This window comes from Lytechinus pictus, unplaced genomic scaffold (assembly GCF_037042905.1).
Source record: "Lytechinus pictus isolate F3 Inbred unplaced genomic scaffold, Lp3.0 scaffold_20, whole genome shotgun sequence".
Classification (NCBI taxonomy): domain Eukaryota; kingdom Metazoa; phylum Echinodermata; class Echinoidea; order Temnopleuroida; family Toxopneustidae; genus Lytechinus; species Lytechinus pictus.
The window spans coordinates 10717196-10741380 of NW_026974141.1; the positions used below are offsets into that span (position 1 = coordinate 10717196).

General features: G+C 35.4%; 1 protein-coding gene across 15 annotated transcripts in view; it reads right to left on the reverse strand.

Annotated features, from left to right (window-relative positions):
- LOC129283131 (uncharacterized) overlaps positions 1–24185 on the reverse strand; it is a 42672-nt gene that overhangs the window by 3593 nt on the left and 14894 nt on the right. For 4 of the 15 annotated variants that reach the window (XM_064114691.1, XM_064114689.1, XM_064114685.1 and 1 more), the window contains 11 exons: positions 23425–23490; positions 20672–20824; positions 14350–14565; positions 13463–13660; positions 12011–12307; positions 8447–8524; positions 4978–5253; positions 4592–4662; positions 2657–2767; positions 1350–1444; positions 659–728 (listed from right to left, as the gene is read on the reverse strand). In XM_064114691.1, the coding sequence (XP_063970761.1) occupies positions 659–728; positions 1350–1444; positions 2657–2767; positions 4592–4662; positions 4978–5253; positions 8447–8524; positions 12011–12307; positions 13463–13660; positions 14350–14565; positions 20672–20824; positions 23425–23490 (1631 nt within the window). Of the gene's footprint in view, positions 1–658; positions 729–1349; positions 1445–2656; positions 2768–4591; positions 4663–4977; positions 5254–8446; positions 8525–9877; positions 9911–12010; positions 12308–13462; positions 13661–14349; positions 14566–20671; positions 20825–23424; positions 23491–24185 lie in introns of all 15 variants that reach the window. The other 11 variants (XM_064114699.1, XM_064114692.1, XM_064114690.1 and 8 more) reach the window with 6 other exon arrangements.

Below are 24185 nucleotides of genomic sequence, written 5' to 3' on the forward strand. Positions count from 1 at the left end.
CAAGGAAACATTTTAAATGAAAACTTTCTTGAATTTAAAAGAACCTCATAATGAAGTGATGTGTGGCCTGTTTCAAAAAAGGATTTGGCATGTGGCTATTATGTAAGATCTTCAGTTTAATTTGACTGCCTGCTAAGCAATGATACCATGTTAGTTAACATAATGACAAATTCACCATAATCATATGAAGTTCTTGAGGAAAACAGACCACTGATGTAATATCGCTCCTAATGAGAAAAAGATGCTAATTTCATTTCCGTTTCTTCAGATTCTATTTTTTACAGCTCTAACCAATCCTTCACATTCTATGCAATCTTTTTTTAAATTTCAATTTTTGTTTGTCTTTCTACTTTACATTATCATGATTGATGCACGATTCCAGCTATAACAAAGTATTTTAGAAGGTCTTAAGAACTTTGATACGCATAAGTCCTGATGTATTTTCCATTTTGTGTACAAAAATGTCAACAGGAATCTAATGCAGTATAAAAGTACACTACAACACTAACTTGGTAAGAACCCTCTTTTACTTGTTTGATGCTGTAATTTGTATACAAATAAGTTCATCAAGAAGCTAGCGAGAGTTTTAGAGCATACCAATCAGTGTAAGATGTTGGTTCTTAAACTCTAATGCACAGAGATGCAAGAGACTTCTCACCTTTGCACGAAATATTTTCCAGTCCAACGTTTGAAGATCCATCTTTTCAATCACATTTTTGACGAACTTGCTGTAAAAAAATGTTATTGAAATAGAGTATGTTTACCAAGTGGTTATTTGTATTCTTACACTTGTTCCCCAAACCATTCCTTTCCCATTATGAAAAATAACTGTGGGTTTGAAATTAATGAAAAAAAAATTAGATTGAATGGTACACTGACATATACATTCTCTAGGTTGCAAGTTATAACAATCCCACATGAAAAGGACGTAACCAAAGATCTCCAGGAGGGAAGATGGCAGAAGAAAGAAGTGAAAGAGGGGAAGGCAGCAAAAGGAAGAAAAGAAGATGAATGAAGAAAGAAGGATGGGAGGAAGAAAGGAAGGATTGAAGGAACAAACAAAGGAAGGAACAAATGAAGGAAGGAAGGAAGGTAAGGAAGAAGAAGAGGAAGACAAAGAAGAAGAAAACATATAAGTGGTGAAGGGACTTAGAAAAAAAAGTGACATAATATAAACAGATGATGAACTAGACTTTTCTTCAGCTGCCCTAGAGGATTTTTTTTCAGGATCTTGTTCTAAAAGAAGTTTCTCCATTTGATACGTGAATTCATATTGGGAAGATTGAAACTTTTTCAATTTAAATTTTAATTCAAACTTATCAATTCAGTCAATAGGTAAATCTACTTACTCGATTGACGATATCTTTTGATATAGGGCAGCCATAAGGGAGAACAGCTTGAAATCTGTGCCATGTGACATATTGTAATCTGCTAAATCAAGAACCTGTAAAAAGCAAAAAAAGTCATGAAACATTAAAAAATAATTAGCATCCTCGAAACAGCATGTCTATCAATTTACTAAATAATAAATCTACTGCTTCTGCTCATCATCTCTACTCGCCGACTCAAGCCAGCACCTCCTCATCCATCCTACTACTCAATCTGTTTCAACTCATCAATCTCTTCTGGTTTACAGTCCTTTTCAGGACTACATTCAAGAAAGATTACTCTACTCTCAAATTTCCACTTTCTTGCCTATCCATTTGTTTTTCTTCTATAATACTCCACATGGTGTACCGTAAACCACATCAGCGATTACTAAATAAAGTTGTTTCCTTACAAGGAGATGAATTTTATTTATTAAACTTGAAAACGAAAAGTAACCATACAAGAAAATTGAAAAAAATATAAAACAAAATCAGCACAAAGAAGCCTATTTGGCTTTACCCAAATCAAACTAAAGGGAGGGTCTATTTCACACTGCCTCCCTGCACAAAATCTTGTTATTAACTGCACAAATGCCCTTTGTCACAACACACCGTTAAATGCCATTTGATGAGTTGTTTACAGTTTTGTGCATCATTTTGTTATTGCAGACTTAAAGTGATTTTTTATTTCATTTTATTATTTTATCATTTTTTGGGGGAGACATTTTTCAATTTAGTGATAAAAGAATACTGCTAATTCCACATTAAATACAGATTGGATCATATTTTCTGATTTATAATTAATGAAAACTAATTCTGAAACACATTCAGTCATGAAAACACCCTGAATAATAATTTAACAATGAGTAATAAAATAATAAAAATTAATATTAGGCAATATTTGTGAGCTTATAAAAGATGTTTGAAATGACCCCCCCCCCCCCCTCATGGCGTGTTTTCCTTCAGCAAGAAATTTACCCACATTGTGCTGCACTCAACCCAGGTGAGGTAAATGGGTACCGGCAGAAAGTAAATCCTTAAAAAAAGCTGTGAGCACAAATTGGTAGACCAGCTTAGCCAGGATAAGCACCTTGAGCACCTAACAAGGTGGATATGTACGGTTACAAATCCTATATTATTTATTTAAATGCCTTTTAGATTAAAACCAAAATACTACCAAATTACGGTTACAAATCCTATATTATTTATTCATTTATTTCAATGCCTTTTAGATTCAAACCGAAATACTACCAAATTATACATGTAAGTCTTAAAAGTTGCAACCTTACCCGTAAGATATAAGCCTCTTCTTTCTCAGATAGATTGGAAGAACCAGTAATGCCTTTCAACGCCATCAGCGTCTCAAAGGGATTTAAGAATCCATCTTCATCTTCATCAACCTTTATAAAGAAAAACAAAATATACTTCAAATCACCACGCTGAAAAATAAGAGTGAATTGAATTCAAATTATTGTGATTTAACATCACATTTAAAAACATGCATAACAGGATATTATTTAAAATGCATGAATAAAAGCCAGGCACATTAGAAAATATATACTGCTAAAAGCATATAAAACACAATACAGTGGGTATCAAAAAAAAGTTTACACTTAGAAAAAATCCTGTGAAATTATACATTTGTAATATCCTGAAGATTTTTCCACATTTTAACATCGGTACAGATCCATTTAAGCAAATGGCGATATAACTGTCGAAAAATATTTCCGTTAGAGTGAGCACCACTTACTTTTGAAAAGTTAGTGAAAAATGATTTGGGCAGAACTTTGAAATAGTTATGCTAATAAAAGTAGACCTTAATCATGAAGAACACGTGGAATTTAGCTAGTAAAAGATATCTTTTACCTTTTTAACTTGTTTCTTTGCCCAAAACACTTCGAAGAGTGCATTGCGCCCCACCCCACTCCCCCACACACCAAGGCTATCGTGACGATATTTGTTTTACACCGAGCTGTGATTTACATGAAATGGCTTAGGCTTGATTTTCATTTGTTAATCATTGTCAAGCTTGGGAAAAGTGTGGAGAAACAAGTATTAAATGAAAATTGAAATGTAAACCCACTTTTAATGATAAAAACTTAGTGAAAAAATGCTGGAGATGTCTGATATAAACTTTTGTTCAGATTCAGTTATGGCCTCAGATCTAGCTGGCACAAAAAGGGTAAAGGTTGTGCTTACTAAGTGTTGAAATTTCAATTTGGGTGGCAAAACTGTTACAAAATGCTTGAATGTATCCGTTTTATTTCAATTGACTAAAAGTGCAAGAAAAATGTATGATAAATGTTTCTGAGGGTGAGTTTGATTTCGCCCTTTCCCCTTGACACAACGTGAAAATGATAATTTCTGCGCAAACAGATTTCTGCGAGCTTTACAAAAATGGACAGTACTCACTCAAGTGTAACATACTGTCAAAACTTTTACTTTCATTGGATAGATGAGACCCAAACCTAAGAATGTATGTGAAAAAATTACCCCCATGTTGTATATTTTTTAATTCCCAGAGCTTTTTCAAAGTGTAAACTTTTTTTTGATACGCACTGTATAAACAGTAAATCAGTCACATAATCAAAATAAGTTTATTCATATTTTTCACTTGCATTTTATTTAAATTTGGGGGAATTCGATCTGCTTCAAGTGAAGAAACGAAGAGGATATATTGTGTTCACTCATCCCTTATACACACATGAATATGCAGAGAAAAGTTTTGCAGCTATTCAATTGTAAAAACATAAAACATGATAACTATTCAAAGAACTAAATCGGACATGGATTTTAATATCATTGCACATTGCCGAAATTCTTTTGCTAGGAAGGAAAGATATGGTAAACTTTGACTCATATGAGGGATGGAGCTCATCACCGGGGAGGGGAGGGGGTGTGGGGGTTTCCAATGTATTTTTCTAGACTTAAATAGAGCGATTTAGTAAAATTTGTTATGAATATTTGTATAAATTAGCAATAAAAAAAGATCGGACTCTGAAGTTTCTACAAGGTAAAAAACAAAGCTGGAATTCGATTGACTTTGAAGAGCATACTGCAAAACATTTGTGAATATTTGTAAACATTTGCAATAAAATAAAATAGGCTTTGAAATTTCTACAAGATATTAAGGAAGCTAGAATTCCTATTCAGAATGACAGCAGAATCCATATGGTACAAGAAACTTACTGTATCAATTACTTAAATATATAAAAAAAACTCACTGTATCAAATGCCATCCTGTACATTCTGATCTTCTCCTCTTTTAATATACAGAACTGGGCCAGCCAGCCATCTAAAAAAAAATAAGACAAGGTAAAAAAAACACAAATTTAGATTTCAGGATATTGTATGAAAGTGAAGAGCGGTCATAAACTAAGTGTAGTGGCCAGTCATGGTTTTGTGATGAGGGTGATTTATCAAATAACAGCGGTCACATCGCTATGTTATAAAAATGAATGAAACAAGTCAATTTGCTTGGACATGTATATATATGCCCACTTTTAATACCTTTGAAGCAGTTGAAAGATTAGAACCGTTCCAATCATATTGAACGAGTTGTGAAATCTTTGTCTAAAAATGGGTTGTACATGTATGTATAGAAACTTACACTCTTTGAAGTTCAAGTCCTCAGGGATGGGCTTAGTCTTGACCACAAACTTCTTATTCTTCAGACTCTCGAAGGCCTCCATCGCCTTCATCCTCCGCACCTCGGCCAGACGCTGTCTCTCCATCTCGGCCAGGAATGCTGGGTCCTTCGCAGCCGGTGGAAGGGGCTTCCTGGTGGGCTCCGGTGAGGGTGTAGGGGGTACTGGAGTGGGCGTGGCGGGGGCGGGTGTGGGAGAAGCAGGTGGTGGTGGTTCGGGTGTCGGTTCGGGTGTAGGCACTATATGAATGAATCAATAGACAATGACACAATGACCTTACTGAAATTAAAAGACTTGGGTTTTAATTTCTAGTAAGTAACTTTATACTTCACTCCATCAGTGCCACCAGATCGTTGAACAACATACATATACTGTATGATTTGATACCATAACATAAACATAATTTGAAAATTTAAATTTTAAGAAATACACGTAAGGTTTTAACAATGTTTCGAAAATGGGAACAAATTGTTCAATATCATACTCTCAATAGGTAATATCAACCTTAAACATTTTTTTTTAATGACAAGGTTGTGATTATCGAATGAACCCCATAATAAACAAAGATTTCTGTATAAAGAAGCATTCTTGTATATCATGGAAGCATTAGGGCAGAAGCATATGAAATCGTTAAAAAAAATAAAACTAAAACTAAACGGTGTTGGACCAAGTGAAAATTAGACAAAATGGGTATAGCCTTTATATGTAACTGGAAACTAAAAATTAATTTAAATGCCATCAACGTCTCAAACGGATTTACAAATCAACACAAAAAATGGATTCATAAATAGTTCATTTGATTTGATTTGATTTATTTATTTCCGTTTTACAATTGTACATAATATGATGAACATAACATAGCAAGGTCAAAAATACTACCAGACAAAATATAATTTATATAACATATTCATAAATTTAAGGAACATAATTCAGTAAATAAAGATATCTCAAATGACATTTGTATTTAAAGTAAAACGGAGGGACTTGCCGAAAAAAGCAAAGCTTGTACAAGAGGCAAGCCCCTTTCTTAGTTCCATTACAAAATTACAACAAATAAATATTGGGTCTAAATAATAACTTTGTTTAAAAATAAATACAAACAATTTTATGCACTTGACAAAAACGTAACTGATGGATTGTGTGAGAGAATATTAAGTTTTACAATATTATAAGAGAGGGGGAGAAGACAGGAGGGAAAGAGGGGTGCAGTACAGTAAGTAGAAAGAAAGAAGGCGGGCAGCAGGAGCAGGTACTTTGGCTAATTGCAATTTTAAGAAGAAAAAATAACCATCAGGACTAACATGGTGTTAGACCAAGTCGATCTTGGACCCATTGGCCCGTATTCTGAAGTCAGGTTTAATTTAAACTCTGGTTTTAAGTTGTGGTTTAAGTATGGAAAGCCAATTGAGACATAAATCACTAACAAGAGAAATATAATATTTCAGCTCATTCGACTCTTAAATCATTCATAATTATCTAGGAAGTATAAATAGATGATTGTCTTCACCATTGAAGAATCAGGAAATAGCACAGTAAACATAAGAAACTTAACAAAATTTGACACTTTTGGCTTCCCATAATTTTAGCACAGACTTCAGAATACGGGCCAATGTGTAAAGCCTAAAAGTAACTGCAATGGACTAAGCAGCAATTACACTAAATGGTTAGTAGAACAAGTGGAATGCCTCTGGCCGTCTCACCTGCATCACGCGATTCAATATAGCAGCAGTGCTGATTTTGAAAACTACTATAACTCGCACAAGATGTTCAGTGATACTTGGTTACTCTTATTTCCACGTTTTATGAACTAGACCAATACACTTATAGAGATATGATGGCAATTCAACAAATACCCCCAACGTGGCCAAAGTTCTTTGACCTTACATGACCTTTGACCTTGATCATGTGACCTGAAACTCGCACAGGATGTTCAGTGATACTTGATTACTATTATGTCCAAGTTTTATGAACTAGACCAACACACTTTCAAATTTATGGCTGTAATTCAACAAATACCCCAATTCGGCCAAAGTTCATTGACCCTAAATGACCTTTGACCTTGGTCATGTGATGTGAAACTCATGCAGGATGTTCAGTGATACTTGATTAACCTTATGTATAAGTTTCATGAACTAGGTCCATATATTTTCTAAGTTATGATGACATTTTAAAAACTTAACCTTAGGTTAAGATTTTGATGTTGATTCCCCAACATGGTCTAAGTTCATTGACCCTAAATGACCTTTGACCTTGGTCATGTGACATGAAACTCAGGCAGGATGTTCAGTAATACTTGATTAACCTTATGGCCAAGTTTCATGAACTAGGTCCATATACTTTCTAAGTTATGCTGTCATTTCAAAAACTTAACCTCAGGTTAAGATTTGGTGTTGACGCCGCCGCCGCCGTCGCCGCCGCCGTCGGAAAAGCGGCGCCTATAGTCTCACTCTGCTATGCAGGTGAGACAAAAACTAGGATTAGAGCAAGAGAAACAAGACCAAACAGAAAGAAAAAGCAGGTATAGACCAATGGGAAATGTGCAGTGTACATGTAGATTACTTGACACACAATAATTGTCACAACTGCAAGTTGATCTCATTTTGTCTTCAAACTCTTAAGCAACATGTAGCTTTGCAACAGTATTCACTGTGTACCAACTTCTACAACATTTTTGTTAAATAGCAAACAAAGCTGCAACACGACATTTGCTCCTTCGGGCTTAATTTTGTTAAAGATGCAGGGTTAGGATTGCAATATGTACGTATGTCGACTGGCCACGTGTGGCCGCAACTGTGACACATAACATCACAAATACAAACCAATAACAAACCAATCTTAATTCTTTTTTTTTTTAATGTGGAAGTTTGTGGAAATTTATAAAATATTGATTTTAAACTTCACAGATGCTGAGATTTTATCAAATTTTGAAGCTGTAATCATAAAATATTTTGTACAATTTCATGACAAATAAGCTTTTTGATACTGGTATATTTCAGCATGTGTTAAGATCCATATTTTGAGATCAAATAAAATAGGAAATATAGCAAATTGTCTATTTTCAACAAAAATCACTTTTTCTGTTGCTGTAACTCCATTGGCTGAAACTTCTTGATAATAGCTACCCATTATAAACATAAAACAAAATTTTTTCCCCAAATTTTGAGAAACATATACATGGTCTTACTGAATATCCAAATCATGATAGTAAGTGGCTGTGTTATACAGTAATAAATCCATTTCTTCAATCTTTGCACAAATAGTGTTAAGCTGTAAAACTCCATTCAAGCAAATTAAAGACTTGTTAATAGCGTGCTAAAACCAAGTATACTGCAAAGCAACATACTTCTGTGTGCAGAAAATTCAACAGCAAGCAAAAAAAAAGTTTAAAAAACAAGCAGCTGATTTTAAAATCTAGTATTAATTTCAATTTACATTTTGGAACCGTAAATGGAGTTATTGGAGGAAGAGGTGTTGGATCTCGATAGATCACAGGCGGTAACGTTGGCGGCTCTGATACAGTGAAAAAAAACACGAAATAGTGGGTGATGCAAAAAAGAAAAGAAAACATGGTACGGAATGGATACATGAATGAATTTGAAAAATCATGTTACATGTATAAAATTAGATGGTGACAATGGAATCTAAATGAGCTATAATGAGAGAACTTGAAACCATATATTTTCCTTCAGCTAAAAGATAATAAATTTGAAGGAAGTTGGAAATTTCAGAGGTAAATTTATCATAAACAGAAATGAGATGGACTCTGCCTTTAATAGTGAAGTCTCTTGCAACCACAGAAATCTGTTAAAACAGGCAAAATTCAGCTTAACTCTTGCATAGTCTGATGATAAAATGTTTTGAGCGAGGTGATTATTAGAATACGTAGTCTACTGTAGATGGATTGAGAAATGTGATTAGACGCTTGTTCAAAAGGTGTTGAAAATTGAATGAAACACCGGAAAGGTGGAAATAAAAAGCTACTCAAGATCTGATCAGACATCTAATATTAATAATGAATCATCTTTCATGATATATACAGGCTGGTGCACTCCTAAAATTCATTTCTAGAAAATAACTTTGGTTCTCGCAATACAGAGCGAGCCACTAAAATTATGTAGACAATTTGTTCTCATAGAATGCATCCTCTATGTGTACAGATAAAGAAAGCATGGTAAAATATGGAGAATCTAAAGAAGGAAGGGGTAGTTTGGCAGCAAAAAATATTATATTTTTCTAAAAAATATAAATATTTGGTCCAGAGCTGCCCTTGCATCATACTATTATATTGTTTTTGGTTAGTATTAGGTCACTGTGTAATTTTGCATTGTATATTATCTAATGCCATTATTTTTTGTAATTGTTTATTATATGTTATATATTGTTCTTTGTATACCAACAGCCGGAATATGATTTTTATGCCAATGTAATTTCTTTTCACTTCGAGCATGACAATAAATTTTGAATATCTGAATATCTGAGATAGATTCATGCTCCCAACTTTATAGGAAAACTACATTTTCTTTTTCGGAAGTAGTTGAAGAAATGGCAACATAATTCTTCTTGTCATTAATGCTAATGATGTGTAGTCCCACTAATTACACTTTTCTATTCAGAGGAAATCACTGCTGTACCGTGCATGCCATATACCAAGTGAGTGGAATTTAAACATTTTCAAATAGTGCTCCAAAAACGTGAAAAACACCCCGAATTCGACGCCATAAAAAAATGGGTCAAACCATTCACCATTTTTCACATTATCCATCACCATCCTACTAATAAAAATGTATAAATAAGTGAAGTAACCAGGTTCTAAGATTTTTTTATCACAACCCAAAAAGAATACACTTCAGAAATGTTCATTACCTTTCAGTTTTGGCAGTGGGATTTCAAAAGCTACTGTGGGAACATTGTATAACAAACAATAAAAAAATCGAAACATGAAGATTGGAATAAATTGGGGGAATTTATTTATTTTATTATTAATTATTATTTTTATTTATTTATTTTATTATTATTATTTTTTTTTTTTTTTGGGGGGGGGGAATACTCGATTAAATCAAGTGTTTCAAGCATATGGATACAAATAAGTATGTTTTGAACAGCTTGAAGTCTGCCACTATATTGGTGAGAAAAAACAAAACTTATAAGTACTTGGTCTTCTGAATTATCATCCTTGCTATCAAATTTACAAAAAATATTAGAGCGGAATATCTACAACTGAAATTATTCATACATGTAGTTTTAGTTAGCCATTTTTAATCTGTTTAATCACAATTGAACGAATTTGTGCTAATGTAATCAGGCGGATTTCTAGAGATGGCATATATACTGCTAGAGTATTGTTCAATGACTTCACTACACCTCCATATATATTAAAAAGTGATGCAACTGAACTATTTATTCTGATTTCAACTGTGATATTGAGCTTGATGAAACAATAATGGAATGAATTAAATAAAGAATGTTGGAGTAAATACAATGTAGAGAATGTATAAAATGAACACCTGGCAGGGTTATATAGACCTCAAAACACTTGGTTACCTAGATGGTGGTTGGCTACAGCCGGGATATTAATGACATTTGGGCCTATATTCACAACAGAGGTTTAAACCAGGAAAGGACATCCAACCATGATCTATTCAGATTTCATACAAAGGTGTGCTTAATTCTGCGCATACTTAGCGTCCTAAAGCAGAAAGCGCATTTTTCGTTGAACCTTTCTCAGTGCACATGCTGAATCAAGTGCAATTACGTACTACAGGGTTCCCAGCGTTTCAAGAAAACAAAATTCTCTGATTTTCCCCCGATGAAGTTTAAATATTCCCTGATGATTATTTAAACCCATTCCCAGTTTTGCACGTTTTCTAAGTTGTTGCAGTGAATTATATGTACTTTCAGTATAAAAACAAAAGTGTAAAACTAATTAGTACCACCATAACCAGTCATTCAATGGATGTTGGTTTGATATGCAAAAAAATATATAACAGAGTCCGACTGACTACCGTGCTTTCGACTTTTGGGCTGATCAAAATACCCTGATTTTTCCCTCATTTGAGACATTTTCCCCTGATTTTAGGTATTTTTTGAATAATCAAATTCCCTGATTTATCCCTGACTTGAAAAAAGTAAAATAATTTTCCCTGATTTCCCCGATGGGCTGGGAACCCTGGTACTACATGAAATCTGCATCCTCCATGGTTTTGTACCCCCCCCCTCCATGGTTTTGTACCCCCCCCCCCTCCGCTGATTTCCCTGATGGGCTGGGAACCCTGGTACTACATGAAATCTGCATCCTCCATGGTTTTGGACCCCCCCCTCCCTGGTGGGTGTGTCATAAAGCCTTTTGTAAGTTACAAACGACTTTACGAAGAACTAGCCGGTGATCCTTTCTTGCGGTAAGTGATACACACCAGATTTGCAATGGCGTTGATTTCATTCCTAAGAAAGTGTCAGCAGTTGTTTGTAAAGTCACTCGTATCTTACAAACAGTTTTATGAAACACCCACCTGTTTTACACGGTTTAATTTCATCGATCTAATGCCAATTCATCCAATTACCAACACGTCTACTACCATTTGGTCTACCATTGATTCGTCCACTATCCAAACGGTCTAATTGCGACTTTGTCCACTCACCATTTCCTCTAACAACCAGTTGGTCCAATAGTCATTTAGTCTATATTCCATTTGGTCTAATTGGGGTAAGTGTTAATTGGGCGAAATGACTGAAAAGAATATGGATATTAGACCAAGTGGTTATGAGACAAAATGTTGATGGACGGAATGGCATTAGACTAAAGGAAGGTAGACCATGTGATGAGTGGGCGAGTTGGCAAAAAACAAATTGGCAATTGACCGTTTAAACCCCTTGTGTAAATTTGGCCTTGGCGTCTACCACTCTATAGAGTAGATATGAGCGCTTTATACATATAAGTTACATTACTATTTTCATTATTCTTAAAAAGTGAAATACCAAACACAGAGCTTCAAAACTTACCGACTGTCACTTTCGGCGGTGTAGGTGGGGGAGGGGTGGGCTCTTTCGGGGGAGGTGGAGTAGGGGTCGGGGGTTGAGGTGTCGGTTCCTTGGGCGTTGGTGGTTTGGGGGTAGGGGGTTGGGGAGTGGGGGTCTTTGGTGGTGGAGGGGGCGGAGGGGCTGGCTTGGTCTTCTTGATGACTGGTTTACGCTTTGGTTTCGGCTTCGGAGGGGAAGGTGGGGGAGTTGGCTCTTTGGGGGGTGGGGTTGGCGACTTCGGTGGAGGAGGAGTTGGGGGTGGTGGTGTCGGAGTTGGTTCTGTAAAGAAGGGAGAGTTATGAAAAGATCTTGTTAACATACTCTAAAAGGATTGGACCCTTTAATAGTTCTGTTATTGAAATATCAAGACATACATGTAATAACCTTATAACCTGCAAGCATAATAGTGTCATTCGAGTAATGAATCAAATTAAAATCAATATTTTGTCTAAAACTACTAAATAGAGGTTCAAACATCATCACATACAGGTGTGCATGTACATTACCAAGGAAAAAGAATCAATCTCTCTGGGAAAGTTTTTTAACAGCTGAAATTCAGTATGCAAGAAAACATAGGGATGTACTTAAATGCATTTTGTGCTGCAAAAATAATCAGCTTTAATAGTCTACTTGCAGAGGTACTCATGCTAATGCAAAACAAAATATAGATTTATGTTTTGCTTAAGAACATTTTTCTAAATCTTTTCATTCCAAATTAGACTGTAATAGTAACTGAAAAGTTACTCAAATGGGATTGTTTGTGACTTTCTCCATATACTTTCAGATATCTGGGTACACATAATAGTAACTTGGGTACTTACATGTATTGCATTTTGCCACATTATCTAATCATGCCTGTATCTCTTATTGATTAATCATTAAGTAAACTGTTTATTCCTATCTAAAATACTTTTGAATATGCTGTCGATTTTCCTATCAACGACAGGGAGTGTCTTGTGTGAAAAACAGGTCAACAGTTGATTAAAGAAAATATTAGTTAGAGATTATCAGATAATATTGTAAAGAACCGGAACTTCTCGCGTAACTGCTTTCATCTACATGTATGTGGATTTTCTCAAGCGAACACGAAATTGTTGATGTGGATACAAATGGGTAATCCTTCAATTAACACAGACTATGGACACCTATTGTAACCCATCTTTGTTATCAAACATACATGTATAACACGAAAAAAAGACAGCACTAAAGATGCTGATCACTTGGTATGAAGCCACAAGCGTGGACGAAAGCTGGCCGACATTGGTCCAAAGGCGTAGATTGACAGTGCAAAGGTCTCTTTTTCAATTGCAATTTTTGAAGGGCTCCATTTTTACAACATGCTACAGACACCAATGGCATAAAGGACCATATCAAAGCAGTGTTGACCAAATGTCTTTAGATTGAAATGTAAATTAAAATAGTAAATTTGTTCACCTTTAGGAGGGGGCGGGGTGGGCACTTTGGGGGTTGGAATAGGATCAGGAGGGGGGCTGTGGACCTTGATCCTATCCAGTCCAAGAATCCTGGGTATCCACGGTCTCTCGATCTTCAGTGGCTTGTCAACGTTGAACTGGAGTCCGCTGATTACGCCGACGTTAGCGAGTTCACCGGCGTTCGTCTCCACAGCTTCACCTACAAGGGGCGGGAAGGAAGAAATGTGGGTTTGGACATGATATCGAAATGGATTACGATTGTACATGTATTAGGACAAGTGCCATATCGTCAGTGGGCTGAAAAAACCTTGTATCTGAAAAATGACAAAAGCGAAGAAAAAAATGGCAGCCAATGCACTCTAATCAGGGTCCCCCTTCCTTAGACAAGCTGTGGTGATTCGATTTCTGGCGCTAAGAGAGCCAAGACTTATTAGCCTGTATTCTGAACTCAGATTTAATCTAAATGCTGGTTTAAAGTTGTGGTTTAACTATGGTTAGCTAGATGAGACAGGCATCTCTAACAGTTCAATTTATCAGCTTAATCCACACCCAAATCATTCATAACTGACTGAGGATAATTGCTGAAGTTTTCTTCATCATTAAAACATGAGGAAAGAGCCAAATAAATTTAAACGCAATTTTCACATCTTTGGCTTCCCATAATTTTAACACAGCGTTAGGCCAAGGCCTCAGTTATACCAGACGATGTGAAGATGAGGTGGTGAATGTCCGAGATTGACAATTTGTCAGTGCTGACAAGCTTCCTGAAACAGTGCCCAGAGCTCCACATTCAATTTGGTTGAGTCATACAAGGTTTTATGTAGTTAATAATCCAAGGTACACTTGACAAAAAAAAAGAGGTTAACAAAAATAACCTTGAGGACCTACCATATACTTCCGGTTGAAGGACCTCGATATAATCAATGGCAAAGAGAAGAGGGACAAGATTGGCCGAATCAAAGGCGTCGGGAATCACGACATTACCGTCCTCGTCTTCCTCAAATTGGCCATCCCCGCCGGCCATACTAAATACTTCATCCCAGGCCACTGTGGTTGGGGTGTGGGGCTGGCTGGAGAGCCGTAGAAGATCCAGGGGGGTTTTAACTGGAGGAATCATGTGAAAGGGTAGATTAGAAATATTTCAATTTTGCATGCATAAGCAAAGAAATGCAAAAAAAATCAAGTGATACTGATACATTTTAATGAATTAACAGTAAAAATAGTGGCACAAATCAATAACAGTTAATGCCGTACCTATGATTATATTCCGTAGAGAGGCCTTTCTTTTCCTCTACTCTTTCTATTCTTATTTATCTTGAGCACATACATAGATACTTGATATTATCATTGTTATGTTTCCGTGAGGTGTGAACCTTGAAACAAGTTCCGTTTAATAAAATGTTATGTTCTTTACCTTATTTTCATCATTGTTATGTATTTATAAAAGCAAAGTTATTATTACTGTCAGTGGCATAATGAGCCAAAAACTTTGAGATCGATAGCCAGACATGGCATATGGGGTAAAATTTCTTTTTACAAGCAAAGGAAGCAAGATATCTCTTTTAACCTTTTACAACAAAATTCAATGACAAACATGACAACAATTATTTTTTTAAAGATCAAAAACATATCTTACTCCCTATTCCTAAAATTGGAAATTATTTCACCCTTTTGCTTTCATTTCTTTCTCTTTTTCTCCCTATTTCTTTGGTTCTGTAAAAATTTGGGGAGTTCATGGTCCCCACGCAAGGCCCCCATCTGTATGCCAATGATATTATATTACATACATGTACTCAATTACTGCTTCTTAAATAAATAAAAATACATTCATTCACGTTTCAACTTAATGTTTCTCAAAATCTGCATGAAAGTAGCATGGAAATATATATGATTGTGGGCAAAGCAATAGGTAAGCAAAATAAATAATACATGTACATACAACAACAAGTACATATTCAATATTTGGCAATGAAAATGACATGATCAGATGTTTTCATATTAAGATATGTGATCAAACAAACAATATAAAATGATCAATAAATAAATGCCCAGCTTTTAAAATTAATGATATATTGTGACCTTTACTCTGTGGCATAAACATTAATACAATCAGCAAGAGTTGCATGGATGTGATACATGGCTTTCTGATGCTATGGATATTAACAAAACATTCATAAATTGCTGAAGCCACAATAAATAGAGAGCATGACAAACATTCATACTTTGAACTAGATAGCGTATACAAACTTTTCAGGGGCCAGTTTCATTAAGAGTTACAACTGTTACAACTTTGCTATAATGGCAACTATATCATCGTAACCTTGATTTTGATTGGCTGCTGAGCCCTGTTGCCATGGTATATGTAGTTGCCATAATGGCAGAGTTACAACAGTTTTAACTGTTTTGAAACGGGCCCCAGGAAATTCCCAGGGAAGGGAGAATGAATCCCTACATAGAGAACAAGTCGATTTGAATAAAAACAGAAAAATCAAACGATAAGATCAATTAAAGTTTGAGTATTTTTTGATAAACAATAACAAAGCTATGAGCAGTTGATTTTCAAACCACTTATGCTATGGAGATCGTCCCATTAGCGATGCAACCAGGATTTCTGACGTTACAGAGGTACAACTCTCCCCTTTTTACACTGAAAATATACCCTAAAACATATATTTTTCCTCATTCTAATGTTAGTATAAACTCTTTGTCCATTTATATTTTATGAAACCTTTACTATATGTCATCCCATATTCAAGGATAGCAATAGACTTGATGAAAGTGACAATTTAGGAGGTAACATAAGTGGGGAAAGTATATGGGGAGTTGTAAAAGTATGACCATTTTGGTCACATTGCCAATGGGAGGATATCCACATCACTAGTGATATCAACATTCAAAATATTCATAACTTTCTTATTATCTGTTCTAATTTACTAAAACTGTCGATTTGTGCCTTTGATTTTTTTCACACAAGCTACCTTGTTTCTAGAATTTCATTCTCCTTTAATGTGATTGCCTACATGTATAATCACAGGAGCTACAAGGTAAGAGAGACCACAAGAGCATAATGTACTATGTACCAAGGCGATAATGTGAAGGCTATTAAAATCAACCCTGACAATAACCTTCAATAACAAAGCATCCATTCCCTTAATTATCACAGATGCACACATGGATCATTACTTGGCTTACCCCCTACCAAGATATACCCCATGGGGTGTAACTATAGTAGAATAAACATAATAATAATCACCTAACAACCTTATGTCCTATTCAATATGATTTTGAATGACAGATATTCTATTTCAATTCCCATCCCCCATTTCTATAAAAGTGACTTGAGCCTGTAATGTACGTGCAAATGAATATATATATATATATATTTTGTTAAATCATTCATGCCCCTCCCTGTTTCTCTCAAGGTGATTTGAGCATTTAATGTAAATGAAATTTTAAAAAAGGGAAAAAAATCAGGGGCCGTTCATTACATCTGACAATTATTGACTCTAAAATGGTAGCAGGGTTCAATAGCCAATCAAAATCAAGGATTACATGGTAGTTACAATTGCACAAATTCAATAATTGTATGTATGCATGAAATGTATAAGTAGTCCATACATTTACTGGAATTTACAGATGGAGAACAATATTGACTAATAACAAAAACCCTGTGGGGATGTAGATGGTTCCATACAACTTGCTCCTCCCAGAAATCCAAACATTAACCCGAACATAAACCTAAACTGCCTTCACTGAAATTCAACAGAATCTTGAATCCTCACATCATTCTGAACTAAAAACACTATATCACAACCGTAACATTCATTTTATATCCTGAGGAGAAATTAAAGAAATTTCAATTTTGGCAAGAGTACCGGTATGTCAAGTTACCAAGAATATTTAGAGGGTTCTTTTTTTACATTTTTTTAGCGAGGATGTGGAGAAGATTATCAAGACAAAATTTTGCTCAAACGTAGCCTCTGGTGGTTTTCTTTGAAGTTGTGCCAACACGTAAGAAAAACACCACAGGTAACTACCAACAACTACCAGTGAGTCGTCATGAAGCCACTGAATCCTGTTTGCTCAACAAACAGTTCCCAATGTGTCTGAGTAGCCTTACAGAAGTGATAAGTACCCTGAGGATGAATGGATGCCCAAGAAGGGACTATTTACACTATTGCTCAAAAGTTAAGCTGTCTACGTGCTCAAAGATTATCTGTATCAATGAACATACTTAGGCTGCGTTTATGCGACCTCAAGCCAGAATCATGATTTGAATCATGATTTGAATCATGATTCAAAACACAAACAAGAATCACAATATCACAGAATCAGCGTTTAGACGACCTTCATTCCAATGCTGTTTCTCCTCAGATTCGGGCCAATCCAGTGCGCATCACTAGTGCGCAGTTTGACAGAGGAAGTTTTTCGCACGTGTTTCGGCTCTCGAAAATTCTTTTGCTTCCATCAGAATTCAGTCTATACCTCATTTTGTTTACTTCTATCATAAAGGGTCAATATGCTTCTATTCATCTTGTTAGTTTATCCAAAATGGTGTTCAGAAGTGAATTTCAGCGTAGATCCAATTTGATATTGATACTGTATACTCAACAACAACTGAGATCATTGTCTGTCCAGTTAATTCATTTACTAGAACTTGAAGTTGAAGACATGTCCAAAAAATGAAAAGTAGTGGACGATGCGATGACCAACACAGAACTTGAACATGACAAGAAATGAATTCATAGTACATAGTCATGTACATACAATGAGCATATAGAGCGCCTTGAGCTTGGCAAGAGTCAAACCGAAAGTAGGCCGACACAACAGTGAGGTCATATAATCATGATTGTAATCACGATATCGTTTATTCGAACATTTTCGTACGTGATTCTGCAGAAACGTCTTTCCAAACGCCCCTTTTGTCGTGTTTCATGTTTGTGATTCTAATCATGATTATATTCAATTTCGACTAAACGCAATCGTGATTCTGCAGAATCATGATTTGAATCATGATTCAAATCATGATTCTAGGGTAAAAAAGTGGCGGATAAACGCACCCTTAGTCGCTTCCTAGAGGCCAGCTCTAGAAGTACTCTGTAGCTAATGTCATTAGTGCATTCTTTCTCTATCAGTTTTGAAATGAAACTACTTGCAGAAATTCAACCCATTATTATCAACTTCAAATTTGGTGTACTTCTGCCCAAGTTAAAATACCTTCATGGCCTGGGGTGGTATTCTGAGATCCATTTTATCTCAGATAAAATATTTTATCTCAGATAAAATCTCTGTTAAAATCAATGAGATAAAATACACTTTAAATCTCTCCGAATTGGTATTCTGAGAACCATTTTACCTTCATTTATCTCTATAAGACATACGTATTTCTGAAGCAATATCCAATGAGAAATGCGGTTTTATAGCTTTCTCATCTTATTCAACCAATGAAAATCCATTCCGCCAGGAGGTGTGGCAAAGGAGCGATCTTGCATCAATTTATTGAATTCAAATGACGATACTCCCATCTTTTTTCAATGTCAATATCACATAATTGCAAGCATCATTTCAAAGACAATATTAGTCAAGAAAAAGCTCATGAAATAATTCCTAATTCTACAGGAACAATGTTAAGGTGTTACTTCAATAACTATATAATTTTTCTTCATTTTCATTTCAACATTTGGAGGTCATTCACCTAGCAATATTGATAAAATGAACGTCCTGGAGATAAAATAACCTCCACCCTATTTTAAGTTTTTTTAAAGATTTTTCTTCAAAGTAACTGAGCGCAAGCACGTCATCCGCATTGCAATGCTTTAATAGATATGCGATGGATATGTCTACGCAGGCACTACTCTGTCGCGTACCATCTTTAGATACGCAAGATAAAATTTATTTCACAGAGATAAAATATCATCTCAGAATACCAATTTCATTTTGAGAGGTAAAATAAAATATTTTTAAAGATAAACTGACCTCAGAATTTCATATTAACACCACACCTGATGGTACAGGTTACCTTGCCACTTTATTGCCCTAAAAATATGATTTGTAAAGCACAGTATGTGATAGGAGTAATTTACACCACAAACACACACATACACCCATGCACACAAAAATAGCAAACACCGTTTAAAATAGATACATATAGGTCTCCAGATTATCCACATCACCTGTTGAAAAAGCTTGATGAAAGTGCACATTTGATACAGAAGTAACTCTCTCACACCTAGCTTTGTCAGAAATATTCAGTGTAGTTACTATGACTATATCATAAACACATGTGTGGGTCATATCACCACAGTGATTCGGAAAAAAAATAAGAATAAAAATTAGAATTTTGGACCCATTACAAACATGAGGCATGAAATGGACACAGCTAGTTACAGTGTAACACATTTTTGGACCTCAAACTTAAATTAAACAATGGTGCGAGCATTGTAAATTAACGAGACCATGAGTATACCACGGTACTGTGGCAGGGTTTATAAAATCAGAGTCGGGTGCAAAAAAAAACAACTATGATGAAATGCATGAACAGTCAAAGTGAAAGGAAACAAGAATTATGGGTTACTACAAACACATGTGGTATATGCCACACATGAGGTAAGCAGTGTTTACACCGCTGTGGCAGGTGTAAGTTTTATAATTAGTGTTGAGTGCAACATAAACATATATGGAGTGTAAAATAAACATAGCTACCATTGAGTTTGCACACAGTCAAAGTGAACGCGACACACAACCATGGGGTATTACACACAACTGTGGTAAATGCCACACCTGACTTAAGTAGTGTCCACACAACTGTGGCAAGTGTTAACATTATACCATTAGCATATGGTGCAATCTACAGCTACAGGTATCATGGACTTTGTACACAGTCAAAGTGAATGTCACACACAACTACAGGGTACTACAGACCACTGTGGTAAATGCCACATCTGACTTCAGTAGCGTTCTGTGGCAGGTGCATCATTGTGCAATTAGTGTCGGGTGCAAAACAACGGCTATCGCTGGTTGTACACACAGTCAAAATCAATGTCACACACAACTATGGGAGCACAAACAACTGTGGTAAATGCCAAATCAGACTTCAGAAGTGTCCCGCACCACTGTGGCAAATCTCATACACCCGAGTGCTGGACGAAATCCACAAGGCAACAACTGTGTCAAATGTCCAAAGCATGACCACAGACCGATCTTATCTTACCACGCTTTTTGCATGTACATGCTTCCACAGAGCACAGACAGTTAACTGTGGGTTGTGGAGACACCGCGGAAGGCTCTCCTGTGTGATCAAGGATCTGGATGTCTCCATTGCTATGTGAGGACGGGGGAGACATCATCACTACGGGTGCATGGGCTAGTAGGGGTGGCAATCAGTATTAAATGAAATGAGGTTATAATATTATAAGTATTAAATGAAATGAAGTTTAGATACAGTATTAATGTTGTACATAAATAGTATCACAGTGCATTGTAGTTCACATACATGTAGGTGTTAATTTGCCTGTTTTGGGTAAAAAAAATATGTGCAGTTAAGGTTGCTACACAATACTTATAATTTCACAAGGACATTTTTACAATAAGCTAACATTTTTTTACAAAACCATAACATATGGCATGCACACAACACAAGATATGCAAATGAACGAGTTGATGAGGTCACACACTACTTTAATACTTTATCAACTATTTTATTTTCCAAGGTTTTCAGTGCAATTTCACATATTCATGAAGCAGTTGGGCTGTCTTTTACATTATTGGAGGGGAATACTACGTCATTAGCAGTCTCTTACATGCATATACTGCCACTGTGTGCATGTACATGTAACTGTGTGTGAAATAAACAAGTTTAAAATATCCCAACTTTTGTATTCCACAATACAACTTTGTTAGAATTGTCAGTATTATTGCTCGTTTGATCTTTCACTTTTAATTCAAACTGATTCTTTGCTTTGCTTCGATGGAATTCCCTTTGCTTTATTTGTAAAATGGTACTTTAAAAAAAATATGTGCATTTAGTGTAGATTGGCGCATTAAAAACAAGTAGGATATATACTTGTGAAGTTAACAAAATGGAAATTTGTTTTAACATAAAAGTTCCTGGATAGGAAAAAAAAAATATTACATTACAGTACATATTACAACTTTGGTTCTTACATGTACAGTGTACATATACCTCCATAAGTTGCACATTGACAAGGAATTAAAAGCGTAATCACATTTAAATCAGCTATCAAGTGTGTGAATTTTGTCTACACAGAGATTCCTATACAATAACATGCTCCATTTCTTAAAGATGGTGGACAGGAAAACCGGTGAAACTGTAAGAGGTCCTCTCAAATCCACCAGCATGCATTTGAATTTGGAGTTTCTGTATAATCGCAAAAACACCTTTCAGCACCGTTTTCCCACTCAATTTCCCATCCCCCAAAATGGGGGCACTGTGAAAGAAGCTGAGTATGATTCATGCTAAATGACATTGGCAAAGACTTTTCTTTGGATGCCTTATTTTATATAGTCTCTTGAAATTAACTGAAAATAAGTGAAAGTGAATACAAATACATGTAGTAAAAACAAATTTTGAATATAAATAATATTTATGGCGAGTGGGAGCTGCAATGCTGATATAAACATGTATAGTAATGAGGCTCATTTCATGAAGACTCACAACTGTTGTAACTTTGCCATTAATTTAACTTCCATGGAAACAACGATTGTCATTGTCTGCTGAGCCCTGTAACCATGGTAGTTGCCAATGGTAATTGCTAATTCATCCACTCACCACGTGGTTCTACCATCATTTAGTCTAATGCCATTCCGTCCATCAACATTTCGTCTAATGACCATTTGGTCCGATCATCATTTCCTCTAATTTCCAGTTCGTCTATGACCATCTCGTCTCATAACCAGTTGGTTTAATATTCATTTTATTTTCATTCATTTTGCCCAATTAAAAATTAGTCTAATTAGACCAAACTGTAAGAGGTCCTCTCAAATCCACCAGCATGCATTTGAATTTGGAGTTTCTGTATAATCGCAAAAACACCTTTCAGCACCGTTTTCCCACTCAATTTCCCATCCCCCAAAATGGGGGCACTGTGAAAGAAGCTGAGTATGATTCATGCTAAATGACATTGGCAAAGACTTTTCTTTGGATGCCTTATTTTATATAGTCTCTTGAAATTAACTGAAAATAAGTGAAAGTGAATACAAATACATGTAGTAAAAACAAATTTTGAATATAAATAATATTTATGGCGAGTGGGAGCTGCAATGCTGATATAAACATGTATAGTAATGAGGCTCATTTCATGAAGACTCACAACTGTTGTAACTTTGCCATTAATTTAACTTCCATGGAAACAACGATTGTCATTGTCTGCTGAGCCCTGTAACCATGGTAGTTGCCAATGGTAATTGCTAATTCATCCACTCACCACGTGGTTCTACCATCATTTAGTCTAATGCCATTCCGTCCATCAACATTTCGTCTAATGACCATTTGGTCCGATCATCATTTCCTCTAATTTCCAGTTCGTCTATGACCATCTCGTCTCATAACCAGTTGGTCTAATATTCATTTTATTTTCATTCATTTTGCCCAATTAAAAATTAGTCTAATTAGACCAAATGGCATATGGACTAAATTGCTATTGGACCAACTGGTTATTAGACGAAATGGAGAGTGGACGAAATGGCAATTAGACCATGTGGATATTGGACGAACTGATGGTAGACCAAATAATAGTAGACAGGTTTGGCAAGTGGATGAATTGGCATTGGATCATATGAAAATAAACCGTTGCCAATACATGGGAAAGTTACAAGAGTTGTAATCAGTACTTTATGAAGAGGACCCCTAATGTTCTCTAAGGCTAAGCTGCAAGTTACATAAGTATGTTCTCTGCAAAAGCTTCTAAGTGGTGCAAAATTAAGTGTAAGGTTAATCTCTCTTACCACTTTGATCTGCAGAGTTTGCAGAGTGCTGCGATTGAGACTCTGTTCTCACGTGGGTACTTGGTCCTTTATGTTAGGATATTGTGCGAATAATGTGGGTGGCAAAAATCAAACACATCAGAAAGACGACATATACTTACAGTACATCTAACAAGAACATAGAACATGTGTGATAGTTAAACCCATTCATGATAGTGATTTATTTCTGGCCTCATTTGATCAGTTTTTAATTCCTCAAATTGGCAATATATATTTATCTGTCATTGATACATTTTTCATTTTCAAATTGCAAGAACGAAAAAAAAACTTTTATTGACATTAATATGTGTTTCTATTTTGTTTCAACACATGTATGTAAAGTGCCTTTATTAGTTCAAGAAAAATGTGAATTTTCATTTATATAATAAACCACTGATTTTACAGATTAAATTATGGCCATTTTTTTTACAATAAGGAGGTAGTGATTACTGAAGATGATTAACCATTGAATCTAGAAGATAGCACTGAGGCATTTAAGATGAGTTCAGTAAGTGTAAAAAACCCTTCTTTTGCATAGTGGTATTGGGCCAGACCACAAAATATGGTCTATTATCTTGAAATCACCGATCCTAAATTGGTTAACGATTGCAAAATAATCATACGTGATTGAGCAACACTAATAATCAATTACAATTGAAACACAATATTACTTGAAATACAAAACCAAACAATGTGTATACACGTACACATCATGCAGGTGTCTCATGTTAACGTGAAATATC